The 20,122-nt window shown below is 32.6% G+C and overlaps 1 protein-coding gene across 5 annotated transcripts in view; it reads left to right on the top strand.

The window, feature by feature from the left end:
- Positions 1-20,122, top strand: part of ERBB4 (erb-b2 receptor tyrosine kinase 4) — a 1,164,558-nt gene that overhangs the window by 763,712 nt on the left and 380,724 nt on the right. For all 5 annotated transcript variants that reach the window (XM_044241525.1, XM_044241523.1, XM_044241526.1 and 2 more), the window contains exon 4: positions 19,960-20,094. In XM_044241525.1, coding sequence (XP_044097460.1) covers positions 19,960-20,094 — 135 coding nt within the window. The remainder of the gene's footprint in view (positions 1-19,959; positions 20,095-20,122) is intronic.

Here is a 20,122-nt window from a genome sequence, read left to right as displayed (position 1 = left end):
GTGAACTCTGTCTGTCAAATAAACAAATAAAATCTTAAAAAAAAAATAGGCAGAAGATCTAAATAGACATTTTTCCAAAGAAGATATAACAGATGGCCAACAAGTACATGAAAAGATGCTCAACATCAACACCAACATCACTAATCATCAGGAAAATGCAAATCAAAACCACAATGAGATATCACTTCAAACCTGTTAGAATGGCTATTACCAAAAAGATAAGAAATCAGTGTTATCAAGGATGTGGAGAAAAGAGAACCCATAAGCATTCTTGGGCTAAATGTCAATTGGGGCAGCCACTGTGCAAAATAGTATGGCGTTTCCTCAAAAAATTAAAAGCAGAACTATCGTGTGATCCAGCAATTCCATTCTGAGCATTTATCCAAAGAAAACAAAATACTAATTCAAAAAAATATATGCATCCCCATGTTCATTAGAGCATTATTTAAAATAACCAAGATACAGAAATAACTTAAGTTTTCTCAGTAGATGAATGGGTAGAGAACATTAGAAATACATACACAATGGAGAATTATCAGCCATAAAGAAAATGAAGTCTTGCCATTTACAACAACATGGATGGATTTTGAGGGCATTATGCTAAGGGAAATAAGTCAGACAGAAAAAGGCAAATTCCATACAATCCCACTTACATGCGGAACCTAAACAAAACAAAGCGAAACAGAAACTTAAGAAACAAAAAAATCAAGCCCGCAGATACAGAGAACAGACTGATGGTTGCCAAATGTAGGAGTGAGTAAAAAAGGTGAAGACGGTTACAAGGTATAAACTTCCAGTTAGGAAATAAGTAAGTCATGGAAATGCAATGTACAGAATTGTGACTATAGTTAATAATACTATATTGCATATCTGAAAGTTGCTATAACAAAAGATCTTAAAATTTCTCATTATTAGGGAAAAAAATGCTGTTACTATATATTGTGGCCAGATGTTATGGTGGTCATTTGACAATATGCACAAATAGCCAATTGTATGTTGTATATCTGAAATCAATAGTAAATATCAACTGTATTGTATTATATTATATTATTTTTTAAAGATTTATTTCTTTTAGAGAAAGAAAGAGAGCATGAGTAGGGGAAGGGGCAGAGAGAGAGGGAGAGAGAGAATCTCAAGCAGACGCTCCACTGACTGCAGAGCCCAATACAGGTCTCGATCTCATGACCCTGAGAGCATGACCTGAGCTGAAATGAAGAGTCAGAGGCTTAACCAGCTGAGCCACCCAGGCACCCCTATATTATTATATCATATCATATCATATCATATGTCAGTTATACCTCAGTTTAAAAAACAATAATATATTCACATGGTTAAAAGCAACAACCTTCTGATTTGCCAATATCTAGCTCATTTCTTCTGATGGTTATCAATGTATGTCTTGAATATAATTTTTTCTTGTTTCATCGATCTTAGGCATTATCTCTTGAACAGACTATGTCATCAACCTTGACAAGTTTGTTCTTTAAATGTAAAAATACTGTACCCCTGTGTCTAAAAGTTGAAAAATAAAGGGTATTTTTGTTATTGTAATTTTTGAAAGATTGTTTGAAAGATTTGTTGCAGACACAAAAAAATGTACTATAATTGTATTTACTTTCTTGAGCAATTTTTTGTCTTGATGTTTTTCACTTAGCTTCTGTTTTCTTGCACTATTTGTTTTTATTATAGTCTAATTATTGCCAAATACTTATATATAATGCATTTTTTCAGTCCTCTTTCTTTCTGAAGACCAGTTTCCTTAGACCTTCAGTTTTATTTCATCAGTCTGTGTTAGTATCTCTAGGTCTGCTGCATCCATACCTTACTTTACTGACTCTCTGTATCATGTCTTCTATGTTGCTTTCTCCCATATTATCTTGAAGAATATCTTCATATATGTCCCCCCACCTCAAACAAAAGAAGAAAAGAAAAGAAAAGAAAGGGTGAATTTACTAGGTCTTGAATATCTAAACATGTATCTCTTTTAAATTCATAATTTATTGATGCTTTTGATTGATGGTTTGCATTTAGAATGTTAAGCCAAAAATAATTTTACTTAGTATTTGAATACTAATTTGAGATATAGTGCCCCTGTTGGGAAGTACAATATTATTTTCTTATTATTATTATTACTTTTTGGTAATTCTCTATGTGTTTTTGGTTCTTTCTGGAAACCTTCATATTGATCTTCCTGGATGTTTGTTTGGTTCCTTCCTTCCTTCCTTCCTTCCTCCTTTCTCTGTTTCCTCTGCTTTGTGGAAGAATTCCTTGATTTTATGTTCCAATATTTCTTTCAGTTTTTATTGGAAATAATAGCTTTCATTTTCAAGAACATTTATTCCTTCATTGGTTGTTCCCTCTTATAGGATTTTATTTTTTCTTCCCATAGACTTTCCCCAAAATAATCTGAAGATATTACCAATATGTATTGTTGAAGTCTCTGCTACTTTATGATTTATGGGTTATTTGATATTGGCTTCACCATTTAAAAAATCTTGGTCTTTACTGTTATAAAGATTATCTTTTGGTTTTGAAAATATTACACTGATGGACTGTGATAAATTAATTGGTTAGAGGCAAGAGAATAAGCAAGGAGACACAGTGCTGTATCTAGCCAAGAGTTTGGAGAAGGGGCCACCCATCTCCAAAGGACAGATTAGTATAAATAATAAATTTTGGCAAAGTACTTTAAATAAATACTTCTCTCCTTACTGTAGTATATTTTTCTATTCCTCATAGTCTCTATTTTCTTTCTTTGAACTCATTACTCTGTTTTCTCCACTAAAACACTAACCTCTTTTCCAGAAACTACTGTTTAAACTCAAGTGTTTCATTAGACAGATCTTTGTCCTCCTTCAACTCATCTCTGTAGTCAGATATGGAGGTGTATGTGGAAATACATATATATATATATATATATATATATTTATAAATATATATAAAGAGTATGTTTGTATATATATATGTGTGTGTGTGTATATATATATGACATATAAAATATATGTTTAGGGATCACAGATTATGGCAGATAGAGGTTGAGTAGAATCCTATTGAAATGACTACCTTCTGCTCAGGGGTAGAGAAAATACTATTAGGGATGAAGAGTTGATACAGAAGGACTCCTACAAGCATATCCCTCCAAAATGGACATGGGAGAGAAGCCGTGGGACGAAAAACAAAACAAAACAAAACACTGAGATATGGACTTAGGGATAAGAGCCCAAGTCTCCTAAAATTTCTGTCTCCTAAGTACAGAGAAGAAGTAAGTCTGTAGTTCCCAGAAGTCTTCAGGTAACTATGGCATTTTGGAGGAGCTGAAGTAAAAACAATAGGCAGCTAAAATATTGCCTGCAGCCTTTTCTGGCTGAAAGCATCCTACTTTTTGTTGTTGTTGTTGTTTTGTTTTGTTTTTAAAAACATTTTAAAAAATATTTTTTTAATTTAACTGTATTTTTTTCCAGTGTTCCAAAATTCATTGTTTATGGACCACACCCAAGCATCCTACTTGCCTGATGTCAGTTCTTGAGATTTCTTTCTTTTGAAACTGATTAAATGGAATGGCTTCCTTGGAATTTTTTTAGCCTATTGATTTCAGTGGTAGTGGGATCTGAATGTCTCTCAATTCATTTTCTTCCCAAAGAAGAAGACTATACTGTATAGAAAGTATTTTTTTTAGCAGAACCTCATTCAGAATTATGAAATATACAGGTTGAAACTTTTCTTTCCTCCTTTCCACCTCTGGTCTCCAAGGATCAAGTATATATACCCATATCACTGAGTGATTCAGGACCAACGAAGTCTGGAATTATATTCCTGACAACTTTTTTTTTCTCTTTTGCCCCCTTTATCTAAATTATAATTTTACTTTCCAATATCCTTTAGTCTTGAATTTTTTTTTTTTTTGTGCTGTTAAATTAATGCTATAAAGAAGTTCATGCTAATCTAACAGCCAGTTACTGAATTGCACCTTTCAGGTGACAAAAAGCCTTCACGTGCTTAAAATTCACACGTGATTTCAGCGGTGGGGGTGTGATATCCTGTGGTGATATTTCAGCAGCTAACATTCCAAACTTCATAATATAGCCAGAGGCTTAGTCCACCTCCATGACAACAAATGGGGATCACAGTGAGAATGAAGAGAAGGGATGGAATTCATTGCATTCTAGACTTCCATTCTTCACCCAACTGTAGGAACTTTTGCACTATAGGAACTTTTGCACCAACTGTAGGAACTTTTTCTTCTTTCATGACTTACATAACTGCCTCACCTTCTCTTTCCATTCTCTGTCAATAGGTAGAGGAGCTGATAAGAGTTGATCAATGAGATACTAGCTCAATATAGTTACTAATGTAAAGGCTGGATAATTATGGAGGATACCCTAGATTTATTTACTAATAAACCAGATACAGTAAATGGCTAGTCAAAGACCATATGGGCCAACAGCTTTGCTTGGCATAGAGAATGTTTACAAAGTGGGGCACTACCCAACAGATTCTGGATTTGGGCCCCTGAGAACAATACTGAACTCTGGCAATCTTGGAGTCACATTGTTTCTTGGTAACATTCCTCTGAAGCTGGCAGCCTCTGCTCCTTTTAGCTGCAGTAAGTCCTCCCCAGTTTGGACACTTCCAACCCAATCTCTGTTCCTGAAACCTCCCTCACCCTACCCATTTAAGGCCAATCCCTAGGAGATGTTTGAATTTAAGTCAACATTTCATTTTTGTCAATTAGACATTTAAAAGAGGACATATTGTGGAATTCATTATTGTCTAGACTGTTTAGCAATAACGTACTATATGTTCTATGGATAAAGGTATAAGAAATTTTTGGTCTTCGTTTCTGACAATATTTTTGCCCATTTACTTTCTGAGAAATGGTCTTTTTTAATGTATTCAACGAATAATGATGTATTTTGAATTGACTTCTCTCTACTTTTGAAAAGAAATGTTGGTTTACATAAAAAAATTTAATGTGATACATTTTTCTATTATTAATATGCATTTGCCACCTGTCAGCTGAATAGATCCAAAATTGCTTATTAGCAAAGTTGAGTGAATAAATGGATAAAATGTATAAATAAATGAAGTTCTACACTTTAGGATATCTACATTGTGTGGAAGGATTTTCCTTGAAAATGTGCCAACTTTTTTTTTTTTTTTAACTTTTGGATCACATCTTATTATCCTAGCTGTAATTAGAAATCTTGTGAAATTAAGAACCATTAAATTCAATGAGTTTTCAGCATCGGAAATTTGCCCAGAGGCACCCAGCCGATGGGTCTGCCTAGGATTGGGTTTTCATAGAGTTCTCCCTCCTCTCCTCCTATTGATTCTAAAAGGGAGCGTCTTTTCCACTTAGCTAATTAATTACACCTGCCAACAAGCAGATGGTTCTGCGGGCTTTGAAGCATGGAAATAGCTAGGTGCATATCAGCTAGCTTAAGCTTCCTTCAGTTGCAATTTAGATCATAACTTTTGAAGCTGCAAAGAAAATAAGGTATTACATAATTACAAAAGTTACAATATTTTAAAAATTTTTTATTTAAAAATGTATTCTAAGATATAAATTATCATCCCTTTTTTAAAATGCAACACAAACATACTTTTAAAACAATTATGTTTATCATCTAGTTTGGAACAATACTTGCCAGATGTTACCATCTAATTGTTCTGAGCTCTGAAGTAAAATGAGACTAGAGGAGCAGGGCCACTTAGAAAATTGTTAAAAATGGTTTTGAAAATATTACAGTGTTTAAGTAAATAATTTTTTGTGTGTTGTTTAATGATAAAAAAATATGTATATGTAGCACGGTTAAAATAGAACTGAGGGCTTTAGTGGTACTTTCACTAATACCCCCACTTGTATTACACATTTTTATGCTGGTCTGGTTAGTCTTCTTTATTATTTTTTTTCCCCTTGCATCTCAACCTAGGTAGCTCTAAATAAAGATTATCACTGGAGCTTAATTTTCTATGTAAAATTCTTTCAAATATGACATAGCTATATAAACACATCCTACAACGTAAATTAGGCATAGAATATGAATGCATATAAGATAATCTATGAAATATGTGCCGATTTTATATGTGAGAAAATTTTAGTTAAGGTCTTTATACTTCGAAAGGTAATGAAGTAATTAAAATTGTTAGAAGTAGAATAAAAATTCTTCCAAGTAGGGGTGCCTGGGTGGCTCAGGTGGTTGAGCATCTGACTCTTGATTTCAGCTCAGGTCATGATCTCAGGGTCTTGGGATTGAGTCGGTGTGGGGCTCTGTGCTCAGCATAGCGTCTGCTTGATAGCTCTCTCCTTCTCCCTCTCTTTCTGCTGGTCCCCCCACTTGCTGGCTCTCTCTCTTTAAAATAAATAAATAAAAGCTTAAAAAAACTCTTCCATATACAATATTTTATATTCTTGTTTTCTCAAAACATTTATGAAATTAATGTAAATAAAATTAATATACCAAACTCAAAAATAAAATCACCTCTCTCCTTTTCCACTATGTTTTTCTTTCCACTATTTTAAATAAAAGTTATCTGATAGATGTATCTAAAGGTGGATATATTTAACTACTTCAAATAAAAAAGAAGGGGGCGCCTGGGTGGCTCAGTGGGTTAAGCCTCTGCCTTCGGCTCAGGTCATGGTCTCAGGGTCCTGGGATTGTGCCCCGCATCCGGCTCTCTGCTAAGCAGGGAGCCTGCTTCCCTTCCTTTCTCTCTCTGCCTATTTGTGATCTCTGTCTGTCAAATAAATAAATAAAATCTTAAAAAAAAAAGAAGGATAAATTCTAAAATTTATGCCTTAAGATACCTCAAGCTTCTTTACAATTGAGTGGTATACAATTTAATTCAATAAGTGTACCTGCAGAAAGGACATTGTGATAAAGCGACATTAACCATATGTTTTTTTGTTTTGTTTTGTTTTTTTTTAATTTTGAATTCCTTCCTCTCCCACCATATGAGCTTCACCTGACTTGCCTTTAAAATTATCAGGATATTGAGTTTAATGTTAAAATAAACTTTCATTGATTTGACTTCACTAATTTGAATGCTTCATTTTTAAAATTTCTTTGTATTAATTGTTTAGCAACAATAGGAAAAAAAAAGCATTAAAAAGACATTGCAGATTTGGTTAAGAGAACCAGATGCTCTACATATTTAAATTTTACATTTTCATATTTTTTAGAAATACAGTTGCAAAGCACGTAGAGGCAGGTTCTACACAGGCTATGATTTTGGATAAGGTAATTAAAAATCATTGTGCCCTATGCATTAAAGCAGAACTTCCAAGGGCTAAGTGTAGAGGAAGTCCCCACAGTACTTGAAAATAGTCAAGTTGCCTTTCTTTCTTTTCTTTAATTCGACCTTTTTACTGAATTGAAGGGTTTTTCCTTAAGTAGGCTGAATAATTGAAATCTTATTGTGCTGCTTTTTCCTCTGTGTCTACTTTTGACAGAGGCAAAAGGAATGCACCTCCAAAGATGAGGTTGGGATATAATCCAAATCCTTAACAGAGCCAAGATTTTTTTTTTTTCAATGCAAAATTTTTCATGTAGAAAATATACCCTAAAAGCATAATTTTACCTTTCAACTCAATAAAATATTTTCAAAAGGGACTTCAGGGAAATTACTCTGAGTTCTTAATTATACTTAGAAGTAGATTATATAATTTGGAGTTGTACCTCACCTCTGCTTAAACTTTATTTTTTTCTTTAAATTTCTCAACCTTTCCTTTTATTATGGGAGAATAAAAAGTTTAAAAGCAGGATCTCAACTCAGCAGTTAATGAGTTGAAATCATGGTTTTCTAGAACTCCTACCAGTTATTTACCTCTCTAAACTTCAGTTTTCTCACGTGTAAAATAAAATTAACAATACTTACCTCATAGGATCAAGATTAAGAGAAAGACTGCATTATGAAGATATTCAAATAAAGGCAGCATTGACCAAGAGGCACTGGAGTGAGGTGTGAACCGTGGGCTCTGGAGACTGCTATGCAGGCATTTGAATCCTAGCTTGACCCCTATATGTGAAGCATTCAGCACCTGTTTAATCAGTCTGTGTGTCATTTGTTATGCCATTGGGATATTGGAATCCTACCCAGAAAAAGAAAACTCTGAATTTAAGGATGTTAGGTAATTTTATGGATGTCCAGAACCCATAATATACTATTAAAAGAGTATCTGAAAATCATATAAGTAGAATATAATTTTTTAAAATGGAGTACATAAATATGTTTGTTTTAAAAAGGCAAGCACAAGCCTATATATTCTAATTTTGCCCAATAACCCATCTCTAGCTCTGTCAGAAGTGTATTTATAAGAGGGAGCAGAAAAGATTGTTAAGCAGGATAGAAGAAATTTTCTTACCAGAGTATCTTTCTTATTTTCCTAATAGTAATAATAATAATACATCAATTGAACATCAGTTCTGTAACAGATAATATGGTGAGCATTTACATATATGAACTCTTCTTCTTACAGTTGCCCTGGGAGAGAGGTACTATTAATATCTACTTTATAGGTAAAAGATGGAGGCTTGAGGAGAATAAGTAATGTGATTGAAGCTCCACAGGTAATCTGTCGTGGAGTCATGGTTACCCGGTCTCACCCCATAGCCTGTGCAGAATTTACATCCCAACAGTCTTCTCTTCTTGAACGTTGGCACCTGGAGTTGGCTGACTCATCCGAAGTTGTTAGGCAGATTGGCACTTGAGTCATTTCCTCACATCCAGCCTCAAAGTGCAGCCAAATACCTGAAATAATTTTTAAATCATATTTATTACAGGGGAAGTGAAGGCATTCTAAAATAAGAATGTATCTTAATTTAGAAGACATGATAAGCTTACAGAACTGTACCGGGCCATCGTGGATCCTATTTTGTTATGACATCGAATGTCACCAGATGAAAATAACTTTTACAATGGGGAAAAATGAGAGTGGTCATTCTAGGAGCCATAGAATATAATGATTTTTTAGAAATCATTTAAGTACTTTCTGAAGAGATTTTATTTTTTTTTCAGATGTTTTACCTATCTAGCTTTAACTGTTAAAATCTCTGAGCAAATACAGTATTTGATTACATCTTGTCTTTATTCAGGAGTAATGGCTTTCTTTTCCTTATATTAACCAGCAGTATTATTATAGTAATGCTTGTTACACATCAGTTTTTATTTTGCATTTTATTGATTTAATTAAAAAAAACTTAATAAATTTAAATAATAGTATGGAGCAGTCTCACGTCCCTGTTCAACGCCGAGCTACAGAGATGTGTTTAATAGTGCTGCCTGTTTCCTAATTAATACATCCTACTGCAGTAAAAATGCCAGATTCTTGAAATGGAATAGGAGAGCTTATCTTACCTGTCCCTGTCCTTTGGAATTTACCCTTGTTTCTCTAAAGTGCAATGGCAATAGTGGAAAGCTCACCGGGAAATTGCCCGTGGAATCAATGGGACCTGTGAACTATGCACCAACCTGAAGTGAACAAAGGGAAATCTGGGATGCCTAGGTGGCTCAGTCATTTAAGTGCCTTTGGCTCAGGTCATGATCCCTGAGTTCTGGGATCAAGTCCTGCATCCGACTCCTTGCTCAGTGCAGAGCCTGCTTCTCTCTCTTCTCCTTCCCCTGCTTGTGCTGTCTCTCTTTCTCTTTCTCTTTCTCTTTCACACACACACAAATAAATAAAGAAAATCTTTAAAAACAAAACAAAACACCGAACAGAGGGAAATCTAACAGCTCTAAATCTTGTCACAGAATGTAGTTACAGACATGACAAGAAATGACTCAAAATGTTAACTAAGTATCCAGGATTACTGTGTGGGAGAAATTGTAGTTACAGAACTTATGTTCTTGTTCTCAGAAACATTTCTGTCTTATGAAATACAGATGATCACATTTTTTATTAATCAAATTTGGAAGTACATTGTAATAATATGTTTGCTTAATATACCTAGGTCTAAAATTGTTACAGTAGGCACCAAACTTAACTTACCAAGATTTAGTGTGATTCTCAAAACTTTCATTCGGTCTTCTTGCCTCCCTCTTCTTGCCTACACTTTAGGCAGTGTAGATATATTTTTAAATTATTTGGATAAAGGAGGTTCCTGAACTAAATTAATAACTTAATTTGAAATAGCTACCATTTTTTGGAGCACCTAGTATGTACCAGATGCTTTATATACATAATTGCAATTCTCACTGTAACTCAGCAAAGTAAATATTGTTCCTAATTGATAGGTGGTAGAAAAGAAACTTTAATTTGTCTGAAATAATACAGGTAAAAATAACAAAGATGTCCTTAAAATATTAACTGAGCTGTAAATAAATTGTGACATATTCATATAATGGAACACTGGACAACAAAATGAACAAATAACTAGTGCAGATAACAAAGTAAATAAGTCTCAAAAACATTATTTTGATTAATAGAAACCAAAAAATATATGTAACGTCTGATTCCACTTGTATAAACTTAATACACAGGCAAAACTGAGCTATGGTGTTAGAAGTCAGAATAGTGTTTTTGCGGGGCTTGATTGGGAAGGAGTAAGGAGAAATTTCTGGAGTGACGGAAATTTTTTGTGTTTTAATCTGAGTGGTGGTTATATGGATATAGATGCACAGACACTGTGTGCATGAATATGTAAAAAACATAGAGCTTAAGATTCATGTACTTTACATATGTAAAATGCATGTATGTGCATAATATGTATGTAATGTATACTATTTTTTAAAGCTACACTGACTTAAAACTTTATACAAACTAACTCCAAAGCTATTTTTCTATTTTGCCATAGTATTTGATATTACAGATTTTGAAGCCAATGCTTTATAAAATGATGATACTTCTATTCAATCATTTATTCCTAATTTTCTCCAGATTAAAACTCTGTTTAAAAAATCTACTTAATTTGAACCTAATTGTGGGTTTTTAAAGTTCAATAGTACCAGCTTCTCTACATTCTTATTTTATGACTTATTTACTTCCTTATTTTGTAAAACAGTGTTTTTATTTATTATTTTTAATATCATTTTGACAAATAGGCATTTTAGCGAGGACATCTGGCCCCCAAAGCCATGTATTTGTTATTTTTAAGATTCTTACACAGCCTTTTAGAAAATCTTGATGTTTGAAATAAGAAGATCATTTTACAAGATTAAGTCATTCTTCTTTCTCTTGCTTTATCTTTTATTTGCAAGTCTTAGCTTGCCAGCAACAAACATACACAGCAGTATTATTTATTATTACTGTCATCAGAACAAATCCTACTTTTCTGAAATACTCTAAAAAAGTAGTGAGGAAATCACACATTGTGAGAAGAGTTATTAAAACTATAAAAACTAATATTGTAGGTGAGATATTTGAAAGTGACCTTGCAGTGTATCTCAAGCTTATTGTATTAAAGCCTATAAATAAAAGGGACAAATAATTTCTGGGTACTAATATGACTTTCCCCCTTATTGGTAATGAAAACATTGAACTCTACTGATTTGTTCTACTGAAGCTATTATATTTCCTGGAAACTTGGAGCAGTTGTTTAAGAGGATTGTTGTCTGTAATGAGGGCTTTCTGTTAGGTAGGGGAATAAAAATATTTGATCTTTATGTAAGGAGTGTTCTATTTTAATGGCAAAAGTAATGAATTTTTCATTCTTTCTCTTTATATACATTTAATTATGTTCACCATTATCAGATAGTTACTTGTGACTTCTGCATCTATTTTTCAGAATTCATACTTAAACCTTTGTCTATATAATTATTGATATAGTTTTAATATATTTTCCAATATATTTTAAAATACAATTTTCAAAACATTAAATCCTCTTCAAAAGAAATTAAAAGTTAGGATACATTAACCTACTCAGGTGTTTACTAATAACCTTGGATAGAGATCAAGTTTTCCACAGTATTTTGTAAGTGTTTCACACTTTGGTAGACCTTTTTCAAATAAAATATAAACTTCTTGCCTATGAAAACTGCACTTAAAAATAATATTACTAAAAATAATAATATTAAGATAATTAACATTAAAATAATAATTTACAATTATTAATCATTGGGGAAATGCAAATTAAAGTGATACCACATTATGCCAACCAGAATGTCTACAATGAAATACATAGAAAAAAATAAGAAAAAAAAGAAACAGGGTTGAACAAGGCTAAGAAGCAAGTAGCTGCTCACATACCACTGATGGGAATATAAACTGGTAAAAAGCACTTTGAAAAACGGTTTGTCACTATAGTCCAGCAATTTTATTTCTAGGTATGTATGCAATATAAATGTGCACATTTGGTTACCAAAAGGCGTGTTCTAGGATGTTAATAGGAGCATTATTTGTAATAGCCCAAATGTGGAAGGCACTCAAATGCCCATCAGTATAGAATGGACAAATAAAACATTCAATTCCACACAGCAATGAAAATGAACAATGTGGATGAATTTTATAAACATAGAGTTGAATAAAAGGGAGTTAAATAAGAAAGAATGCATATGATATTTATTTAAAAAAAAAAAAAACACCAAACCAGGTGAAAGTGATTTTGTTCAAACTCAGGATAAAAGCTCCTTGAGGGAGTGATGTGAAGAAGAAAGCATAAGAAAGACTTTTGTGGTGATGGAATGTTCTATTTCTTGATCTGGGCGCTGGCTACATAATTGTGTTCAGTTTATAAAAATGGATTGCATTTGATATGATCACATCTATGTGTATATGTTATGCTTTAGTGAAAAAGTTTGAAAAATTATGTATTTCTTGAAGTCACAAGATATATGCTTTATAAGTATCCAGAAGATGCAAGGAGATTTTGAGTTAGTATGACGGAAACTGCTTGTTGTCTCCCAATACCTATTACCACTGACTAGCTTTTAAATAGTTGAATCTCTTCAAGATGCTAGAAGCTGAATTAAGGAATAGCAATAGGTGTAAAAAGAACAAGATAAATTAAGAGACATTATGACAAATTTTATTTAGGATATTAGACTGATTAAATATAATGATGAATGAATTAATGGTTAAGTCTCAAGTTTGGAGTCTACTTGACTTTCACAGCATGTTATTCTGATGTTAACTGAAAAAAGGAAATACAGGATGAGTAAAAGTTTGGGAGAAATTATTAGGGGTAAATATTAAACATAATGGCACATACAGGGAATTATATGATGAGGTAAGAGAACAATTTGAAAGGGAAATCCTGTAATCACAATTTAAGGACAATTACAAGCAAAACTTATTTAAAAAAATTTTTCCAGACATCAATGAGTTTAAGTAGATTACTACTTCTCTAAAAGGTAGGAAGAATCAATACATTAAGATTACACTAGTGTTATTCAATGTTTTATGTACTTCATAATGGGAACACTATCTAGTATATGAAGAGGAAATATGACTTACATTAGGCTAACAGTTCAGCAACCAAAAACTTCCTTACAAATATCAGTCATGATGTGTTGTTACTGTCATTACAGCCATCAAAAACATTTGAATTTCTACTATGTACTTGACACATTTTTTGACACTAAGGTCACAGGAAGATGTATGTCATGCATCTTATCCTCGAGATCTATAACAGGAGAGAGAAGACAAGCACACAAAAGGATAAAGAAAGTGGGCTAGTATTCACTCTGTCAGGTGAATGGTTCAGATAAGTCAGTGTTATGTGAGCTACAGACAGTTAACCTCTAAAAACTAGACGGTCGTAGTAGACTGTTCAGAGTTAAGATGCAAGCTGAAACATAACGAGAGCTAAGAATTCTACACTGGAACATCATGGAGAGCATTACTGAGCTCTATGCAATTGATATCAAGATATTTTTGTCATTATTTTCTATTTTAAGCTGATTTTCAACCACTGAATCTAATCATTTCTTCTTAAAATTGCCTGCTCAGATCGGAAAACTGCCCACTGTTGCTTCCTAGCATTCATTCAGTATCCGCATCCATGAGCTTTTGACTCTGATCATTGAGCTGAAATACAGAAGGTTACATCACTGATTTACATTATCACCCTTTCCCCACTCCCAATACAAATGTGACATTTCAATTTTGCACACTTCAACTCTCCTTAAATCATCTGTATAAAAACTTCAAAGCTTGATTGATGATGAATGAGCCATTGTCTCCTCAAGCACCCGGTTCTCATTAGCCTTTAGAGTCTCAGCTTATTAATAATGAACCTTGAGGGCTGACCCAGTGGGGTAGCAGCAATTCATTGTGCTCCCAGCTGAAAGGTCTGGGTTTGGGAAAGATATAGGAATCTCTGGACCAAGTCCATTCCAGAGATGATGTATTAAGTATCACAGGTGGATAATGTGAGCTGTATTACTTTTGTATCATTATCTGCCAACAGACTTGTGTGGCTTAAGGTGATGACAGTAAGAAAGATACATTGCTTTATGTCTGAGAAAACCCAGTGACTGTATCCTATAGATTTATCTTGAAAATGGGCTTTGCCACTTTGGATTCTGACTTCTTGATTGTGACCTTTGGCTTGATAGGCAACATAATTCTGATGCACGGATTAGCCAGACATTCCCACAGTATTTAGACAAGTGCAATATCTCTAATCTTTATTTATTTTATTATTATTTTAACTCTAAAGTTGACCTGTAGATGTGTCATGCAAAATAAGACATTTAGATATACAATCAGGGATTGAGATTAAGTATTTCATTATTGCTTATTTGATTTTCTTATATTATCTTTGGTAGCTTTGTGAGTAGTAGTAAAATGTTTATTGTTGATACCAATCATGTAGACTCTAGTGGATTATGGGTAACTACATTTAAAATTATCTTTATTTTATAAAAAAAGAAAGAAAGAAAGAAAGACATTCAATCTTATTTATGAAACAGTTACAAATTGTGCATGGGGGTCAAAGCAATTTTGTCAACTTCTTAAACTACGTAAGGAGGTCATATTAATATATATTTTCAGCAGGGATGCTACATCACAATTAGGCTATTTCATACCACACAGGGGGGGAAAAGCCATGACTCAGTATTTTATCACATTTTCTTTTGAAAGAATATATTTGTAAAATGTCAAAGATTCTCATAATGGTCACTCATCCCCAAATTCACTGTAATAACCAGCATTTGAAAAGAAATGAAGAGTACAAAAGAACTTATTTAAATAAAATAAATATTTCCCTCTTTATTAAACTCATGCAAATGGGAAATCAAGGGGAGAAATGGTCAAATGGACAATCTTTGTGGATTGGAAGACTAAGACACAAGTACTTTATGTCCTCTTTTAAATGTCATATTGGCACTTTACACTGTTCTAGAAAATAGTTTAAGGAAATATGAGGTAGATTTATAATTCATTGTAAAAAACACGCTCTTAGACTTTATGTAACATGTGCTACGTAATTTGCACAGGTTTGAGGAAATTTGTTATGTCCAGGATAGCTCAAAATCATCATTATTCACATGAAAAATAATACTGAATTTGATGCGCAAGATGGGTTTAGGGATACTGATGAAAATGTCTAAATGTGACTTAAAAATCCAACATACTGCTTGCAGTAATTTTGTACATTATCAATTGTGAGCATTTTATATAATAAAAGCTATTTATCTTTCAGCTTATAAAAACTCCACTTCAAAATTATATATTTTAAAATATTTTTCATATACTCAAAATATATATGTATTGGTCTACTCAAATATATTTTTCTATAATCAGGCTATTACATTTGATATCATAGAACAAATATTTATAGTGGTAATAGCTTCTGCCTTGCATAATGCCAGACTCTGGGGATATAGTTTTGACCAAAACAGAAATGACCTCTGACATAGTGAAATATAGAACCAGTTGAGATAAACTACAGAGCATTTAAGGAAAAAACAACTTTCGTTTTTACTTTGATTTGGTTGGAATTCAAAATTAAAAGATATAACAGAAGTTAATTGATTAATGGTGGTGCCAAATTCCGCGTTACTTTTGTGTTTTAAGTTTGATTTAACAAATATTTGTTGATTAGCTATTGCTTCAGGTTTGATATAGATACAGAACTGAAAAATATTCCTTGCCTTCCTAGAGTTTAATCTAGTATTTCTGTTATAAACTATGTGCTATATATGTTAAATTTGATGTATGGGAAAGTAGTATGGATTACAATTTACTTACTCTACATACAAAAGGATTCATATTTTTTACTTAACTTGTATGCATTAATCTAATAGAAAATGTTTGATACTCAAACCTATTTAAGTGTTTGGCAGAATTTTTAAATAATTAAATATTTTTCATAGAATATCATATTTCATATATCTTACCATATTTAATTGTGAAATTTATCAAAAAAGACAATTTTGTTTTGTGAACCCACTGGGAATTTTTTTATATAATATAATAAAAAAATTCATATCAGTTTTTTTCCAGCAATTATTATAATGACCAAGAATCTACATGTGTTTCTCTTAATTTTCTCTGATATATTTCCTACAGTGGGTGTGAAATACAATAGATGGGATTACCCTGAGGTCATTTACTTATTCTTTAAGTCCTTTCACTTTTCTAGGCTTTGGGCATCTTTATTTGAATGTCAGTTACACTTGTGCTTGTTTTCTATATTACCTAGAATTAGAAATCCTTTTTTTTTGGCCATGGTTTAAAAATTTAATTATTAATCACTGGAAGGGAAACTGTCTTGGTGTAACACAGATCCAGTAAGCCTTTCATAGAACTTGTGACAACCCTACTGTTCTTGTTTCTTGGTAAAGATAGATCTAAAGTATAACCAGACATTTTCCTGATATCTTCTTGGATAAATATCTTACCAAGCATTTCTCTTTTTCTAATCCTTCTTTCTAACCTAAAAATGCAGCCAAGCTGTAATAGTCAAAAACATTAGAGATCCATTTTGTCCAGGAAATAATCTGTGTCTCTAACAACTTTCTTAAAGGTCAATATATTTCTCTAGAATTTTCTTAGTTTAGAAATAGATCTAACTGAATATTTCACCACAAATCATATTAAATTAATGTTTACAAATTTGTATAGGAGCACCTGAGTGGCTCAGGTTTCCACTTAGGTCATGATCTGAGGATCCAGAGATTTAGCTCTATGTGGAGCGTGGAGCACGTTTAGGATTTTCTCTCCCTCTCACTCTGCCTCTCCACCCACCCTACCCCTATGTGCACACACTCAAAAAAAAAAAGAAAAAAAAAAGATTTGCATAAAGTTATAAACTCTCAAAAAATTGCATGAAGTTATAAGATCAATATAAACTACACCAAAGAATTAGTACAATATTAACATTTCCTTACCTATATTTAGGTAACGAAATTGATAAATAAATGTAAGGTAAAGTATATGTTAAAACTCCTCTATAAATGTCAATAAATTGCTCATTTTCTGATTATAGTGTTTGACATTCACCATCAGAGTATAATCTAGGCCAAATATAAAGGAAAGGACTATTTTCAGGGAAAATAGACACATACACAAATAGATTAAATGTGCCTTATAAATCCATCAATAAATACTAGGAGTTTATATATCTTCCTGATCAGAATTGCTAACAGATGCTGGCTTTGAATTTAGGGTGTTTTCCAAGCTGATCATGATTGTAGTCTTAATTTGAAATTTTAACATGTAAGATTATACTTGAATTTTTACTGCCTCCTTTCTAAATCCTTTTCCAAGTATAAATGAAGCTCTTGAACAGAATATTTCTGAGAAACAAATGTCAGCATTGGTAGCGGATTAATATTGTTGAAGGGATTTGATGAGATTATTATTCAGTGTAATATAATCTGATTCCATTTGAATATTTTTAGATAGGAAGTTAGAGATGGATACTGTGTTCCTTCAATATGAACTATTTGAATTACAATGTGAGTCCTGAAAAATATACTCTTTCGACAATATTTGAGCTATTATGTTTTCTTCTCACATTTTTTTAAAAGTAGAACTTTTCCAAATGTAGACTGAAAAATAACCTTCATTTCCTGGATAGCAGTCAAAATCTCCTTTCTTGCCATCTAATGAAGAATTATTTTTAGAGCAGAAGAGAATCACCTAATGTCTCATGAGAAAGCTATTAGTATGAGATGGTCACATTTCATAGATAGAAACTTTAATGCCAAACATTAATGTAGAAATCCATTTTCACAATCTTTCTTATGTCTTATATCTCCTTTCTGCTTTGATGAAGATTGTATGGTTAGGTCATGAAAAATAATGAACTGGATTTTAGAAGTAGAAAGATGATCTAATTTCTTTTTGTTTCTTTTTTTTCTTCCTCACCTGAGAAAATGGAACCAATAGTCAGTGCAAGGACCAATGATGAGAATGGGAGTGATTTTAAATGCGGAAAGCCCTGCGATGTCGAAATTAATCCGGTGCATTTTATACACGCAAGGCAATAAGGCAATGGAGATGTGCCTCTCTCTCTTCCACAAATACTCCTCTTATGGTGTCCTGTGTTCCTTTCATTCTTTTATCTCTCTCCTTGGTTTAAGGTGACTCTTAAAAGTTTAGCTTTGGATACTGCACGAGAGATTATTTTTTTGAGGCCATCATGGGAAATAAAGTAGTTGCCTTCTTACGATTCATGTTCCTCTTCTTCCTCACTAACAGTCTTGGTTGTTTAAGTTTTGTTCAAGTAGCAATTTGTCTACTCAGCCTCCCTTATAATACAAATGCTCTCCTGGGATACCGTTCTGGCCAAGAAAATGCCTACATAATCCTTGGGGAGAACATCTCTTCCCAAATAGAAAGTCAGAGCCTCAGTAGGAAGATGTCTCTTGCTTGCTCTTCTGGTTTCAGCTTGCCTTGAGTTCAGAAAGACACTTAGATACATCAACCTTCTTGTGTCTGTAATGAATAAAACCAACACACAAAACAGATGTGGGTCTATGGACACCACTACCTCCTATAGGTTTCCTGTGTGAGAAAAATCATCCTCTATCTATATAAATTACTGTTAACTGTTTTTGTTACTTATAACAAGGTATTATGGACTGAGATTTAATTTCTCTTAAGTTGTTTTTGTATTGTGTAGAAGGGGAAAATGTGGTAGATAATTGAGCAGGAAGTTGCTATGAGTATTTTTAACCAATTTCTTCAAGTAGTAAGAATGGTATTTTCAAAAAAAAAAAAAAATAGTACTTTTGGAAGGAATATCTTCCCCCCACCCCAGATAACTTAAAGCAATCTGCAAGAGAATTATATATACTATCAGCCACTGAACAACTTAGCTGATCAAGGCCAGTGTGAAGTAGAGAATCAAGTAAAAATTGGCTTTAGTGTATTTTGTCCCATGGTCCTGCTATTGTTGCAATGAGCCATTGGGTTTTTATTATAGTTTTCTGTTGTTCATAAAGAATCATTGGCAATTCTATTGATTCCATTTGAGAGGATCAAAGAACGTTTCTTCGTAATTGAAACATTAATTTTAGCTTTCATTTTGTTTTAATTACTTCCTACTGACTCCAGTCAATGTCACATGGACTAATAATCTTTTTAAGAGAGATAAACAAGTTAAATGACCAAAAGAGGGAACTGGTTAAATAAATATTATTTAATTTATACTGTAGCATATTGTAGTTTCATTAAAAATAATGTAGAATAATATTTAATTATCATTAAATACTCAACACCCAATATTAAAACTAGCAGGTTATGAAATATTATATTCAATGTTATTCTAATTTCAGAGTAAAAAAAAATAAAAAGGAAAGAGACTGAAACCTTCTATACCAAATACGAAGAATGTTTCTCTGGGTATTTATATTATGAGTGATTGTATTTCTTTGTATTTTTCAATCTTTCCCAATTTCTACAATTAATTTATATGACTAAGTGATATTACAAAATGTGCCTTGGCTATTAATAATGTGACTCTAATTTAACATTGAAAACACTTTAAGAATAAATCACTTTTATTGACTACCTTATCATCAACAAAAAGTTTGACAAGAAATCTCTGTTTGTTTGTTTTAATACAGAAATCCTTAATGGTGGAGTGTATGTAGACCAGAACAAATTTCTTTGTTACACAGACACAATTCATTGGCAAGATATTGTTCGGAATCCATGGCCTTCCAACCTGACTCTGGTGTCAACAAATGGTAGCTCAGGATGTGAGTAACATTATCTTTCTTAATGTCT

Source organism: Neovison vison, chromosome 3 (assembly GCF_020171115.1).
Source record: "Neovison vison isolate M4711 chromosome 3, ASM_NN_V1, whole genome shotgun sequence".
Lineage (NCBI taxonomy): Eukaryota > Metazoa > Chordata > Mammalia > Carnivora > Mustelidae > Neogale > Neogale vison.
The sequence above is the reverse complement of the archived record's forward strand: the minus strand, read 5'-3'. Positions and strand labels throughout refer to the sequence as shown.